The sequence below is a fragment of the Zalophus californianus genome, chromosome 1, assembly GCF_009762305.2.
Source record: "Zalophus californianus isolate mZalCal1 chromosome 1, mZalCal1.pri.v2, whole genome shotgun sequence".
NCBI classification, from domain to species: Eukaryota; Metazoa; Chordata; class Mammalia; order Carnivora; family Otariidae; genus Zalophus; species Zalophus californianus.
The window spans coordinates 207082452-207096455 of NC_045595.1; the positions used below are offsets into that span (position 1 = coordinate 207082452).

Below are 14004 nucleotides of genomic sequence, written 5' to 3' on the forward strand. Positions count from 1 at the left end.
GAGAGCGGTGGCCGCTGAAAAGGAGATCCTAGCGCGGAGCGCCGCAGCCCCGGCGTCTCTCGGCCTCCGCGAGCCCACCTCAAAATCAGGCGCCCCACAGTCGTACAGTCTGCGGCACTCGGTCGAGGGACCCGCAAGACCCCGTGCCCCGAGTCCACTGCAGCTGCCCTCTGACCCCACGCGCGGGAGAGGCTGGCGTCCTCCCAGCGCGCACATCCGCGCGGTGGCCACAGTATTCAAACCGCTAGAAGGGCGAGGGTCGGTGCGACCGTCGGGGATTGGAGGAGAGCCCTCTTGGGGTTGCGTGACAGTGGGTAAGAGGGCTCTTGCGGCCCAGTGTGGCCCCGAGGGAAGGCACCAGGACGCCGTATGGCTGCACCTCCAAGTGCGCCTCCCCACTCCAAGGGCTTCCGGGCCCACCACCTTGGCTCCTATCAAGGTTCACTCGATTACTCTAGCTCGGCCACCCCCGGCCTGAAGTACCCACCCCAGCCGCGAGTCCCCGAAATTCCGGCTGCACAGAGTCGGGCTGCTGGAGCGGCTACTGTAGGACCCTGTGCCCGCCGCCGCCGCCCTGGGCGAGGCCTGGCGTCTAGGTTCGGCTCCCCGGCCCCCTCCTTTCGTCCGGCCCGCGCGTCCCCGCGGCCTGCAGCCCCTCCGCGAAGGCGCCGATCTTCTTTCGCTCCTGTGTTTCGAGGAGAGAAAGGGCAGAAGGGGCAGAGGCTCTCTCCCGCTCTTTCCTGAGGGAGGGGGTCTTCCCTTCGGGCCTGCCGCCTTTCGGCCCTCGGACCTGCAAAGTGGGGAAGTGAGGGCGCGGGACCTGCGCGAGGCTCAGAGTATTCGAAGGGCACAAGCCGGAGGATCAAGCCGCCTCCCCTCGGCCGCGCGCCCCCAGGACCTGTCTGGGAGCCACAGGGGAGGCTTGGGCATCCCTCCCTCCCTTCCGTCCCTCCTCCGCTCCTCCCCACCGCCCATCGTAGCGCCCAAGTCCCGCGACCCGCTGGCCGGAGCCGGTACCCACGGCGCGCCGTGTGCACTCACCGAGACTTCCTCGAGGCCGGGAGCGCGCGGGGCCTCTCCTGGGAGAGTCCCTGGAGGCCGCGATGCAGAGGCGCGCCTGTGACTCCGGGGCCGCGGCGGGGTCGGGAGGCGAGATTCGCTGCCCCCGCCCCTGCTGCGGTCCCTCCCCCCGCCCGCCCCCCCCTCCCCCCGGGCCGCGGCGGCCGAGTGCTCCGCCCGAAGGCGGGTCCGCCATAAACAAACGCGGCTCGGTCGCACGTGGACCGCGGAGCTGCTGCGGCTCGCGACTGATCGCGGGCTCCGGGCGCCGCGTCTCCAGGCAGAGGGAACAGCCAGGGAGGGCAGGAGAGCGCGCCCGGGTCGGGCCCCAGCCGCCTCCGCCCCAGCTCCCCTCCGCTCCCCTCCCGCTCCATGGCCCCGCGGCCGCCGCCGCCCATGCCGCCCTCCAGTGCGGAGGGGCCTCTCGGCAGCGGGTACGAACACTCGATCAAGGACTAAGCGGCACCGCTGCCTCCTCGCTGGCTACTCTCCACCTCCTAAGGAAAACCGAGACGCGAGAGACAGGAGGGAGAAAGGAAGAGCGAGCAGAAGCGAGCGGGAAGTCGGGCGCTGGGCACCGCGGGACAGTACAGCCCGGAGGCGGCTGCGCCCGGGGTGGCGGGCAGAGCGCGCAGCGGCGCGGCTGGATTACGCGGAGCTCTGGGGCCCAGAGGCTGTGGAGAGGCTTCTCGGTGCCCCAGGCCTGCCCCGCGCACCTGCCCCGGCCGGTGCCCCAGACTCACCTGGCCCCCAGAGTCCCCTTCCCCATCCCTGCCGCTGCAGCCGGAGCGGGGCTCCGAGGGCCTGGAGCACGGCCGGGTCTAATATGCCCGGAGCCGAGGCGCGATGAAGGAGAAGTCCAAGAATGCGGCCAAGACCAGGAGGGAGAAGGAAAATGGCGAGTTTTATGAGCTGGCTAAGCTGCTCCCGCTGCCGTCGGCCATCACCTCGCAGCTGGACAAGGCGTCTATCATCCGACTCACCACCAGCTACTTGAAGATGCGGGCCGTCTTCCCCGAAGGTGAGGCCGCAGGTGGGCGGCCGAGAGCCTCGGCCCAAGCGGGGAGCTGGAGCTGGCTTGAAGCGCCAGTGCCAGGGAGTCTTGGGGAGGCCGCGCCGGGAACTTCGGCTCCTGTTGGAGAGAGGAGCCAGGGTGTTAGCGCCGTGGGGACTAAGACGGTCTTCTGGCCCAAGTGTGGACCCGGCGAATCAGGAATTGTTTTGTGATCATGCTGGTCCATTCTGTTTTCCCTCCTTTTCTTTTCGTTTCTTTCCTTTTTCCTTTCCTTTCTTTTCTTTTCTCTTCATTTCTTTAACTCTCCCTTTTATTTTTTCCTTTTTTCATTCGTATCTCTTTTTCTGGGAGGGGAAGTGTGTGCACCCCAGCCAGAGGTGAGACGGGCCTGGGAGAGAGCCGAGTGCACCCGGAGGGCCAGGCCCTGAAGGCCCTAGCCATGAGCAGGGCACTTGTTTGGGGCCCGGGCCTCAGATTTGGGCCTCTCTGGCTGCCTCTTTGCTCCTTTGGGGCTGGGCAGGGCAGGTCAGGGTAGGAGAGACCGAAAGTAGGTGAGCTGAAACCCTGCAGGACAGAGAGGCGACTAGAAGAAAAATGGCAGGCAGGCCAGAGCACAGTCTTCTTTTCCTGATTGGAATTATAAACCAGAAGGGCAGGTGCCACGGTGGGCAAGGGGCATCAGGACCCATGGGTCCAGCAGACTCCGGTGGTAAGTAATGGCATGCTGGCCAGCATTCCCTGCTAGCACATGGCCTGTGGGTGACCATGGCTGCCAGGCTGGGCACTTCTGAGCAACAGGGCTGGGGAGGCCTGGTCACCACAGCGTTCCTTTTGGTGTCCCGGTGTTTCTCAACCGATCACCATTCAGCGTCTCTGTCCCCAGACAGGGTGGCTGCAGCCTGGCACGAGAGATTCTGACTGGGGCTGGGACACTGCACGGGGGGCCTGCTGGGCACTCCAAGACTTCTGGGCTGAGGAGCCCCTAGGGCCGTGTGGAGCTCCAGAAGCCGGTGGGAAAGTAAAAACAACTTCAGCCGCAGGACACGGAAGGTGGCTGCACTGCAGCGACAAGTGTCCTTTGGGTGCAGGCTGCCTACATTAAAGTGCCTGGCCAGGCGATCAACCAGAAGCCAGTAAGCTTGACCTTTGCGTTGGTTGCCCCTAAGCCTGTTATAAGTAATTGGCTCTGGGTCTGGAGCTGCACTTCACACTGCCTCCAGGGCTCAGAGGGCCTATCTCCCAGGGTGACCTGCAGCCCTGCATCACAGCTGGCCAGGGAGTCTAGCCTCCCCCCCCCCCCCAAAGCTAGTGGTAGCCCTTGCCTCCCAGCTGGGCCACGCAGCCTCCAGCGCTTTCCTCCCTGGGGCAGGAACCTGTGACCTGTACCTCCACCCTAGCCCCCATACAGCTTCTTTCCTTTTCCTTTTTTCCTTTTCCGACCCCATTATAAAGACGTGCCCCACTCCAGCCCCTCCTACTTGAAGTTGTCAAGCGGGTGGTCGCTATTAGTGAGCCCAAGGGTGGTGACCCCTCTACCAGAAAAGTAGAAAATTAAAATTAAAAGAGAATTGGGTTTTACGTGGGCGCAGTCTCCTTCCCCCCCCCAAGGAGTGGTGGTGAGCCCGTTTTTGTTTTTCTTTCTTTCTTTCTTTCTTTCTTTCTTTCTTTCTTTCTTTCTTTCTTTCTTTCTTTCTTTCTTCTTTCTTTCCTTCTTTCTTTCTTCTTTCTTTTTTCTTTCTTTCTTTCTTTCTTTCTTTCTTTCTTTCTTTCTTTCTTTCTTTCTTTCTTTCTTTCTTTCTTTCTTTCTTTCTTCCTTCCTTCCTTCCTTCCTTCCTTCCTTCCTTCCTTCCTTCCTTCCTTCTTTCTTTCTTTCTTTTTAAAATTTATCTATCCCCCCCACCCCAGTGAGCTGTTTCTTAATTTGCATGCTGCAAGCAGGTGGGGAACCATGACAGGGCCCTGGCCTCCTCTCACGTCCCCACTGGAAATAAACACATTAGAAGCCAGGACTGGAATATTAAATGATTTGTTACCAATGATTTCAAGTAAGCCAGAAATTAGAAAGGGAGGTCTGGAGAAAGAGGGCTAATTGTAAGCCATTTATTGTTTGGAGAATTTCCAGGAAAGCCTGCTAAAAATTGGGAAGTCGTGGGTGTACTGCTTCTGCAGATTTTTAAGAATTGAATCGGGGAAGTGAATCTCCAAGGCCTTTGAGCCCAGAATTACGTGGCCCTGAGCCCTTTGCAGAGGTGGGCTTGCATAGATGGTCCAGGACTCGAGCACCAGGCCCTTGTGCTTTGTTGGGTAGTATGGTTTGGTTGAGGGGTAGCCTGGATGCCTCTTGGGGGTGACTGTCGCAGTTGGAACTCAGGGAGGGGCCCGGAGATAATTGTTTGGCCCTAGAGTTTTGGAAATGGCTCTGAACCTCTGGGGTCTAGATTGATTGGGGAAGGGGAGAAGGCAGTGGTCCGGACCGCCCCCCCCGCCCCCCCCCCCCACTTCCCACAGGGCCTGAGCAGGGAGGGGGGCGCTTTGCCTACATGGGTGGACCGGGAGGCCCAGGATTCCTCACTTCATTCAGAGGCCTGGGGCCTGCAGCTCTGGGCGGTGGTGCTGCTCCCCTCAAGTCAGTTCTGGGGCGCAGAGTTGTAAAGTTGGGTGCCTGGGCTGAGAAGGAGGCGTTTAGAGAGAGACCTCAATTATGCAAAATAACTCGCTTGCCATTCCGGTAGCTCCAGAGGGCGGCATGCACTGTAACTGATTTTAGTCTCTGTTCTCGTGCCTGGGTGTGCGCCGGGGGAATGGAGTAGGGCCTGGCGGGGCCGCCTGGATCCGGGTGTCAGCATCAGGGAGGTTTAGGGCCAATGCAGGCCTGCATGGTGTCAGGACCTCCCAGATCTGCTCCGACTCTCGGCTGGCTTCCGGCTGAAAGATGCCAAGTGAAACCGGTATCTCGAGCTCGGTCCCGCTGTTCCATAGTCCCGGAGCAAGAGGGATCCCTGGGTGAAGAAGGGTCTAGAGGCCAAGGCCAAGTCAGGACTTTGGGAGTCAGAAAATGAATAGCACAGTCCAAAGGAACCACAGGCATCCCCAACTAACCCTCAGTCCCTGAGGAAATTGAGGCCAGAGAGGGATGGGCCCTTTCCAGGGTCCTACAGCAAGAGCAAGAGCAGGAGGTCGCTGCTGTGTTCGCTGGCCGCCGCCTGTCCTCTCGCTGCCCATGGCTCCTTTCATCCTGAGACCACCTGGGCCAGAGGAAAGATAGAGGAGCTCGGAGGAGGTCCCCTCCCCCCCGCCCGGGGGCAGAAAGAGGCATAGGAGCCAAGGTGGACACTCCCCACGGAGGTCAGACTGGCATTGGCGGTGCTGGCAATTTTTATAGCCCGTTCAAAGTTGTGCCCTGTTAAGCTGCCCCACTAGACCCCCCCCTCCTTGTCTGCAAAATGGGCCTATTAAGAACTCCATAGCTGTACAAGGTTCCTGGGATTAAGGGTGAGGAGGCGGAAATCTAATGTGTTCTTACTCCAGTCACTTAGTCCTGGGAGCGCGAGTGTTTCCTGAGCCAGGCATGGCTTAGATGGCAGAGTGCCCCCACTCTGTGTGCCTCTGGGAGTCACTGCAGTTGGAAGACCTGCTATTTTCTGCCCCCCCCCCCCATTTAACAGCTAAGAAATGGGAGGGAGCCAGGGAAGAGGGCAGGAAAACAAGGCCGGCTTTGGAAGTAGATTCAGAACCAAAAACTCAGTGCATTCACTGGTGGCTGGGAAGGCCTGGTGCACACAGGGCTCAGGGAAGGGCTGGGGCCCATGATCTGCCTGTCCTCTTTGCTTTGTGGCCTTCCTTGTGTTTCTTTGGAAACACAGAGGCACGGGGTGGGCGAACTCTGCTGCTCTCTGGCCATAACTGCTTGGTGACTGTGCCAGGCAAGACAAGTTCCTCCCTCAGGTGATGTACACTGGGCCTCAGGAAGCCCGAGTCAGAGCGGCAGGAACACAAGGCCAATCCGGTGGCTTAGGCTCCTTCCTAGGAGCCAGGATTCCGGAGTCGGATTTGACCCCCAGCCCAGGGGTAGGGGACGGTGTCCCTTTGGACCCTTGCACACAGACAGCTGACAGGAGGGACTGGCCCGTCGTCCCAGCTGAGGAATGGAACTGGAAACTGAGGCTGACTCCCCCAAGGAGAACACAGCCCCTCCTCCTCCTTTGCCAGACCTGAAGACTCTGGACAGGTGTGGCCGAAAGCAGGGGAAGGGAGTGCAACACTGTTATTCTCACACAGCAATAATGGGGGTTTGAGGCCGGTGTCATTCCAGTGGCGGAATTTGCCTGGGTTTAGATTCAGGCAGACGGCTAGAAATTGTTGTCGGGAATGGAAACGCTTTGATTTAGACGGTCTGGTGAGAAGAAACCCGCCCTAAACCTAGACAGATCCGAGCCCTTTCTCTACCGAAGCTCGAAATAATGTAGATTTTAAAAAAGAAAACAAACAAACTTATTTTTTAGAATAATGTGGAGCTTTACAACCCTCTCCGCATCGCTCCGGGAGGGAAAGCTCACAGTCGCCCAGCAGCATGCTGTGAGCTGTGGGCAGCGGTGAAGGGAACTCCGGGGTGCGGGGGCCCCGGCTGTTCGAGGCAGGAACCCGAGCGCGCGCGAGCCGCAGATTCAGCCCCCGGGGGCCAGAACCCAGGCGGCGGCCGGGGCGCTCGGAGGCGCGGCGGAGAAGCCGCTCCGGGCGGCGCCGGGCCCCGCGCGCTCCTCCGTGCGGGCCGCGGGCCGGGCCTCGGTCCCAGCCTCCGAGGTCTCAGCGTTAGGCGCGACGTTGGGCGAAGTGGTGGTGGTGGGGGGGGGGGGGCTTGCGTCTGTTGTCTGAGCACGTACTCTGGCCGGCGGCCAGGCGAGGCCAGACTGTAAGCCCCCTCCCTTCCCCGCTCGGCCGGGCCCGGGGAGGCCTTCCTGGGGCGTCCCCACAACCCCCCTTCACACCCTGGTCCCCGCTCGCTGTGCGACCCTGGGTTTGGAAAAGGGCCCAAAGGCCGGGCTTCTCGGGGATCCCGGACAGAACGAAGCATTCCAAGGCCGGAAGCTGAGGTACTTGGAGGAACCCCAGAACCGTGAGCGTTTACGGGGTGCTGGAGTCGAGCGAGGAAGGAGCGCCAGCTCTGGGCTCCCCTAGAGTGGCGAGGCGGCAGCCCGGCCCCCAGCGCCCGCGTTACAACCTCGTCCGGGCGAGCGACGCCCGGTAGCCCTGGACCCGAGCCCCTGAGCCTGCCGCCCGCGCGGCCGGTAATGCTCCGAAAGCCGGGTTGTAAATACCCGCGGGCCGACAGGCCTTCCGCGCCGGCTCCCTTGCGTTGGGGTGGGGGCTGTCGCGGTGGAGAAACCGAGCAGCCGGCCCTTAGCCCCCAGCTCAGCAGCCTCCCCCGGAAAACCTTCTTGACTTTGGAGTAGTCTGCAGTCAGCCAGTGTGACCTTGTGTCCTCAGATGGCCCACGATTCTCAAGAGGCCACGCTCCCCAATAACACGCTTCCTTCCCCCCCCCCCCACCCCGCAAGGGGCTAGTAGGCGTGGAAGGAGTGGGAAGGCAAGAGAAGGCTGGACCAAGGCGGTGGGTTGCAGCACCACCGCCTTCCAGGGGACGCAGCGCTTTGCTCAGCACCCTCTGGTTTAGTTCATTTAATCCTACCAAACCCCCCACTTTTAGAGTTGAGAAATAAAGGTTAGAGGTCAGGGCACTTGCTGGAGATCAGACCATCCAGACTGGCCCAGCTGGGGAGTGGGGGCAGAAGGAGGTGAGATCCCCCCCCCCCGTGTCCCCTGGGAGCTCCAGAAAGGTCTGTCCTGGATTTTTCTCAATCCCAGATCCAGTTCTCCATGGACGGGTGGTGGCAGGGTCAGATGGTCCCCTATTAACCCCGTTTAGTTTTCACAAGATCCCTGCGAGGAGTGTTCTTGTCACCATGTCAGATACCCAAGGCTGCCTTCCAGAAACCGCTGTCCATCCCAGGAGTTCTTATCAAACTCCAGACCCTTTCTCTGGGGTTGCACAGCAGGTGCTCAACAGCTGTTTGTTGACTGACTAACTGAGCACCCAGAGAGGCGGGACCGTATTTAGATAGCTTCAGTGGCGGGAGAGCCTGGTAAGGTTTAAACCAAACAAGCCAGTCAGCCAAATAGCCAAGCGTGGATACTAAGGTGCAGGTACCCACAAACCCTCAGAGGCAGAGGGGGAAAGGGGATTCCTGGCTCCCTTTCTCTTCTGACCCAGCGGCTGGCCTCCTCCCCCCATGGCCTGGCCATCTGGATTCCCAGTAGAAGGGAGTGCCCAGTGGATTTCCCTGCTGACACATGTAGAGCAATTAGGATAGCAAACCTTGGCAGGGGAACCACAGGCCAGGCTTGGGGTGCTCCCCGCCCTCCCGCTGCTCCCCCCACAGTCAGTGGAAGGTGGGTGCTCCCAGGATCAGATGAGGCCGCTGATAACCTTGGAGGAGCTTAGCTCAGTCTTACCTGTCTCCCCTCATTTCTCAAACAAATAAAGCCCTTTGGTAGGTCCAGATAAGGGCCACATGCCCAGCGCCTCACTTTTGGGGGGGATATATATATGGCTTTACAAGTACCAAGACTATTTTTTGTTCTTGTTACAAACCTTACCTTATTTAGTCTCTGCGTTTAGCCCAAAGTAAATTTTTATGGGCGGAGTGAAAAGGTCTCACCCACAGAGGTTTCTTTCTTTTTTTTTTTTTTTAAGATTTTATTTATTTATTTGACAGAGAGAGACACAGCGAGAGGGAACGCAAGCAGGGGGAGCGGGAGAGGGAGCAGCAGGCCCCCTGCGGAGCAGGGAGCCCCCGATGCGGTTGCTGGAAGATCTACCAGCAAAGCAGAGGTGTCAGGAAATTATGGGAAAAATTATAATGATATAAGAGAACAGGCGCTTTTGAAGTATCCGGGTATTTGAATTATATGAAAAATTGTCCTGTGTACCCAGTGCACTTTTGGATGTAAGGCCAGAGCCTTCCACAAGGCTTTTGGGAGAGCTGGGCAGGGAAGTCTGGTTTGGGTCTGCACCTTTCCCAGAGGTACAGATTTCCCCAGGTCACCTGGCTGTGGACACTGCAAGAAGCCTAATCTGGAAGGCCAAGTTCACTTTTCCTGCTGAGCCAGGCAAGGCTAGTGTGGTGCGAACCAGGCAAAGGACCCAGGAGTTGGGTAAAGGACAGTTACCAGGGCACGGTTGTCCATTTTCAGAAATCAGGATTCCTGGGTCTTTATTAAATTCTTTTTCATTCAAGTCCCCCAGTTTTAAATGTTGGTTCTTTCCATTTCTCCTTAATGGAGTAAACGTTGACCCCAACCAAGCCATCCTGCACAGATGGGGGCTGGGGGGGGACCCGCTGGTGAGAGCCATTGGTGCCCTACTGTGGTCACTGTGGTCATCCTTGGAAGTGAAATTGGGCAGACAGTAATTTCCTGGGGTTGAGAAGACACCTCTGTGGAGGTTGAGGGGCTGTGATCCTGTTTGGGGGATCAGGATGTGTGGAATTTAGTCACTTCCTTATGGGGAGACCAGGGTAAGCCCCTAATTCCTACAGCTTAGGAGGAGAAATTAAAGGTCGTCCCTTTTGTGCTGAACACAGTTTGCAGGGAAGGGTCTCCAAAGCCTCTTGCGGAGGCCTGGGCCCCGAGGGGCTCTGGGGCCAGGCGCCTCCCTCGCGCTTGGGGTGGAGGCCTCCAGAAGTTGTGCTTCCTGACACCCGCGGGGACAGCGCGGGGAGACCCAGAGTGCCTGCGCGGGGACTTTCCAGGCCACCCACTCGCCACAGTCCGCTTGGGGGAGTTTTGTGGTCCCGGGAATGGTCCCCAAATTCGCTGAGACTACGCGAGGTTCCCCATCCCGCGCGACCCGCTCTGGCTTCGCGTTCCGCACTCCCTGAGCGCAGCGGGCAGAGGCCGGTCTGGCCTGCAGGAAGGGAGCTGGACCCACAGCTCACCCCGCAGGGGTCGCAGCCGGTGCACGAGTGGGCCTGGAGCCTGGGGCTGCCTTCTCCACTGGAGGCGATGGGGCACAGGCTGAGGACCGCAGTCGCGGGCCTTCTCCACGTCGCGCCTGGGCGGTGGCGCTAACTGGACAGTTGCTGGCCCGCCTGCCGCAGAAGGACTCCAGGTAGCCGCTGAGGGTTCTCCCACCTGGCACTTAGAGCCGAAACCTCACCCGGCTTTTCTACTTTCTCCCGAATACGCAGAAGAAAGCCTGGGATTTCTGGGGTCACGCAGCAGAGCCGGGGACACAGGAGAGGAGGGTTCGCTGAGCGGGGCCACCTTTCCCCTGGTGCGCTTTCTGAAACACTTGCGAGCTTCAGGGAGGTGGTGGGGGAGAAGCAGGAGGTCTTTGGGGGGGCAGTTAAGAACTGGGGAACCCTAGTTATGTGGCAACTGATACCTTCCAGTTATCGTCGAGTACCTACAAGACTCCCACCGCCTTCGGCCCCTCCCCCTCCCCGCCTCGGGTGCTTTAGGAGCTTGTTCTGGAGAAGGCTCTAGGTAAACCCTTCCCAAGCCGGGGCACTAGGATCGGAAGAGGCACCGCGCTCCCGAGGCGCCTGTGAGGGCTGGGGAGTCCGAGGGATTACGTGAGGTTTAAAAAAAAACAAAAAACTTTTTTTTTTTAATGCAGAAAAAACTGCCTCCTGGACGGCTAGGACATTTCGTCTGGGCTTATCTTTAGGAAAATGCATAGTTGCCGGCCACACAGTGAAGGGAGGGAGGGAGGGAGGGTCCTTGGGGGAGTATTTACAGGTCAAATCGATATCCCCGTTTGGCTTCGAGGATGGCAGGTTTCAAAGCAGATTAGATTACTTTATGGCATTTCAAATAAAACGGCAATTTCGGAGCCGTGAGCACGTGGGCGACCCACGGGAGCTATGGGCCTGGCGAGCTCAGCGCGCACTGGGGGCGCTTGGACCCGAGGCCTCGGCGGGAATATCTCCTCTGGCCTTTTTTTCTCTTTAATCCAGGGCAAAGGGGCGATGGCAAGAACACAGACGGCGGCCTGCGGGGCCCAGGAGGCGGCCGGCGGGACGCTCGGGATTCCGGCCCACCAGGGCGCGCGGTGGGGAGGTTTCCGCGCGCTCTGCGGGGCGTGGGGGCCTCTCGATCGCCGCTGCCATGTACTGATTTGCTTTATTCCCCGGTCCAGGTTTAGGAGACGCGTGGGGACAGCCAAGCCGCGCGGGGCCCCTGGACAGCGTCGCCAAGGAGCTGGGATCGCACTTGCTTCAGGTGAGGCTCCTTTGAGGGGGGGAGGAGCGCAGCCACTGCCTAAGGCGCTGTCCTGCGCCCGCGTGGGGGCTCCCTTCTGACCCCGCCACTCCAGCCTCGAGATGTCCCTCCGCAAGGAGCCCCGGATGGATCCATAGGACACCATCAGGCTGCAGAAGTCGCCGAGGCCAGAGACAGCTGCTGGACCTGGAGGCAATTGTCTACCTCCCCACCGTCCCTCCGTGCATCCTTTTTGGAGGCCGGGACTAGAGGGGACACAGCTCAGAGTAACCTCTGGCCAGCCCCACCCCCATCCGGCATCTCACCGTGTCCCAGCCCCAGTACTCACCAGCTCACCAGACCTAGGCCTACGGTCGCCAGTGGAGGCGCGGTTCTTTCCAGCCTTACTTCCCTTAGGGAACTTTTGTGGAGTGATTGCTCAGTTATAGATGCTGTGCCAGGCCGCTTGAGCCAAAGAAGGAATGATCCGGGGGAGGCTCTGAGCCAGAGTGTGGCCGTCCTAAAGCCTTTGACAATCGTGTATGTTTGGAAGGGGTGCAAGAAAAGTAAGACAGTATCTATAATAGAATATTAACGTTAGCATTTATTGAGAGTTTACTACGGACCAGATTCTGTTTTAAATCTTATTGTATCAGGGTGCGTCATCACCCACCTAGAGTAGGTTCTGTTTTGAACTCCATTTTTTCAAAGGAGGAAATTGAGGCACAGAGAGGTTAAGCAACATGCCCGAGGTCACACAGCAAGTGCTGGAGCCTGGTTCAACCCAAGTCCTCCAGTTCTTGAGTGCTTCAGGTTGGGACCTGGTGCGGCCTCTGGGGTCACCCGGCTCACGGAGGGAGCCCTTGCTTGGTTTGTGGTCAGCCGCTTATAGCCCTCGGCTCAGAGTCATTTAGTCCAGGGTTGATAAACCAATCCTGGCCTGGGCTTTGGCCCGCAGTGTCTGCGGCTCTGGCCAGCTAAGCGTGCACACACGACCAGCCATTTCCAAGTCAGCGGCTGGCGCTAGGTGGGGACAGCAACGCCTCTTGTCTCGGAATCTTTCAAATGCCCTTTACAGAGCCTCATCAACGACCCGATTCATTCCCCTCACCTGTCATTTGTCTCTGCCATCGAAAAATGCTTACCAAGAGCTGTTTTGCATTTCCTCCTTCTATTTTGTGTTTTCTTTAAAAGAAAAAAAATAGGTTGGCGGCAGTGCGCAATGACTTGGGTCAGCGAGTCAGCCAAGAGCACCGCATTTCGAAAAAAGCGGATCTTTTCAAAACCCCTTTCCCCAGATGTCCTAGTACGATTCTTTCCCTTTTTTTTTTTTTTTTTTAATGCATGCTCTGGGGAAGAGAAGATCCCGGAGAATATTTGATACCTGAAGCTTTTACAGCAGAAAGCGAACGATGTGGTAGCCAGGCGGCGAAATGGCACTCTTGGAGTCCTTCCCGCGCCCTGCGCTCACCCCCTCGCTCACTTCCAGCTCCGTGCGTGGTGTTTTGCTTGTTTGATACTCCTACATATTATAAGTGACCCTAACGTCAGGGACAACTCAGTGAAAACCCGGCGGGCATAGGTTCCTCCACTGTGCATTTCTTTAATTCCGGAATGCTGTGCCTACGGGCTTGTTTACTGTTAATATACATTCAAGCGAATTAGGTCATTGGAAGCTAGGAAGACATACCCAACAATTTCCATTAACGATATTATTTTTTTAGCTACTGCTGGCAACTTTCAGAATTTAATTATGATAATTTTTTTCTTTTTTTCTCGTATGGCTGTCAGATACTGTTTCAATAAATGTATCTCTTTAATGATTTTGGAGTTAAGCAAAAGTTTAAAATGTGCCAAAACGTTTATAACTTTAGAAATTGCTGTATAGTTTATATTTCTGAAACGGAATTTCGTTGCAAAAATATTTTGTAGCTGAGTTAGAAACGAGAAAGTAAGGCTTATAATCGAGATGTTGATTTCAACCTCAGTGTAGGTTAGGGTGATGATAGTTTAGTTGGCAAAGGATTTTTACAGTAAAACTGTGTTTGAGACGGCAGAATGTAAGGATATCTTTCAAGTTTCACTTCTACTACATTCTTTGTAGGCCCCCCTCCAAAGAGGGGGCAGATTTAGAAAAACCGAAGGTAATCTGGTTTCAATTACATGCTGTAAAAATAGAATTTGTGGCCAGAAATTAATTTGGAATATTTTTTATGGGGGCAGCATTGTGGGTTGTATGGATCTTTCACCAACTTTATTGCTTTTCTTTGGTTCTGGATCTAAAATATGAATGGGTAAATAAAAATGCAGTTTCCTTTTTCAAAAATAATTTAGTCTTTTTATCCTTGCCACATATAAATATAATCATTACCTTTTTATTTGTCTTAATTAACTCCTAAAATTTTACTTTATTTTTTTGAGGGCTAGCCAACTTAGGCAGTATCATTTAGGTAGTTTTAATTTTTCAGAGATTGATACTTTTTCTCCTTGAATTTTGCAAAGGTTGCTTGATCTCTTGCAAATTCTAAGTAGTTAATTCTGTAGACATAGTCTGTTAAAATAACCGGGTATTTTATTTTCAGGGGAGTGGTAGTGTTCGGAATTTATTATTCAAATGGTACTTAGGGGTAACTAGAAAATTGTGGCAAATAAAGCATATGTCCTAGTGG

At 56.8% G+C, this 14004-nt stretch overlaps 1 protein-coding gene across 2 annotated transcripts in view; it reads left to right on the forward strand.

The window, feature by feature from the left end:
- The first annotated feature begins 1308 nt into the window (after positions 1–1308).
- Positions 1309–14004, forward strand: part of SIM2 (SIM bHLH transcription factor 2) — a 53756-nt gene continuing 41060 nt past the window's right edge. For both annotated transcript variants that reach the window (XR_003518162.2, XM_027584868.2), the window contains exons 1-2: positions 1309–2080; positions 11274–11356. Coding sequence is in view for 1 of the 2 variants with exons in the window: in XM_027584868.2 (XP_027440669.1) it covers positions 1906–2080; positions 11274–11356 (258 nt within the window). In the remaining variant the exon portion in view is untranslated. The remainder of the gene's footprint in view (positions 2081–11273; positions 11357–14004) is intronic.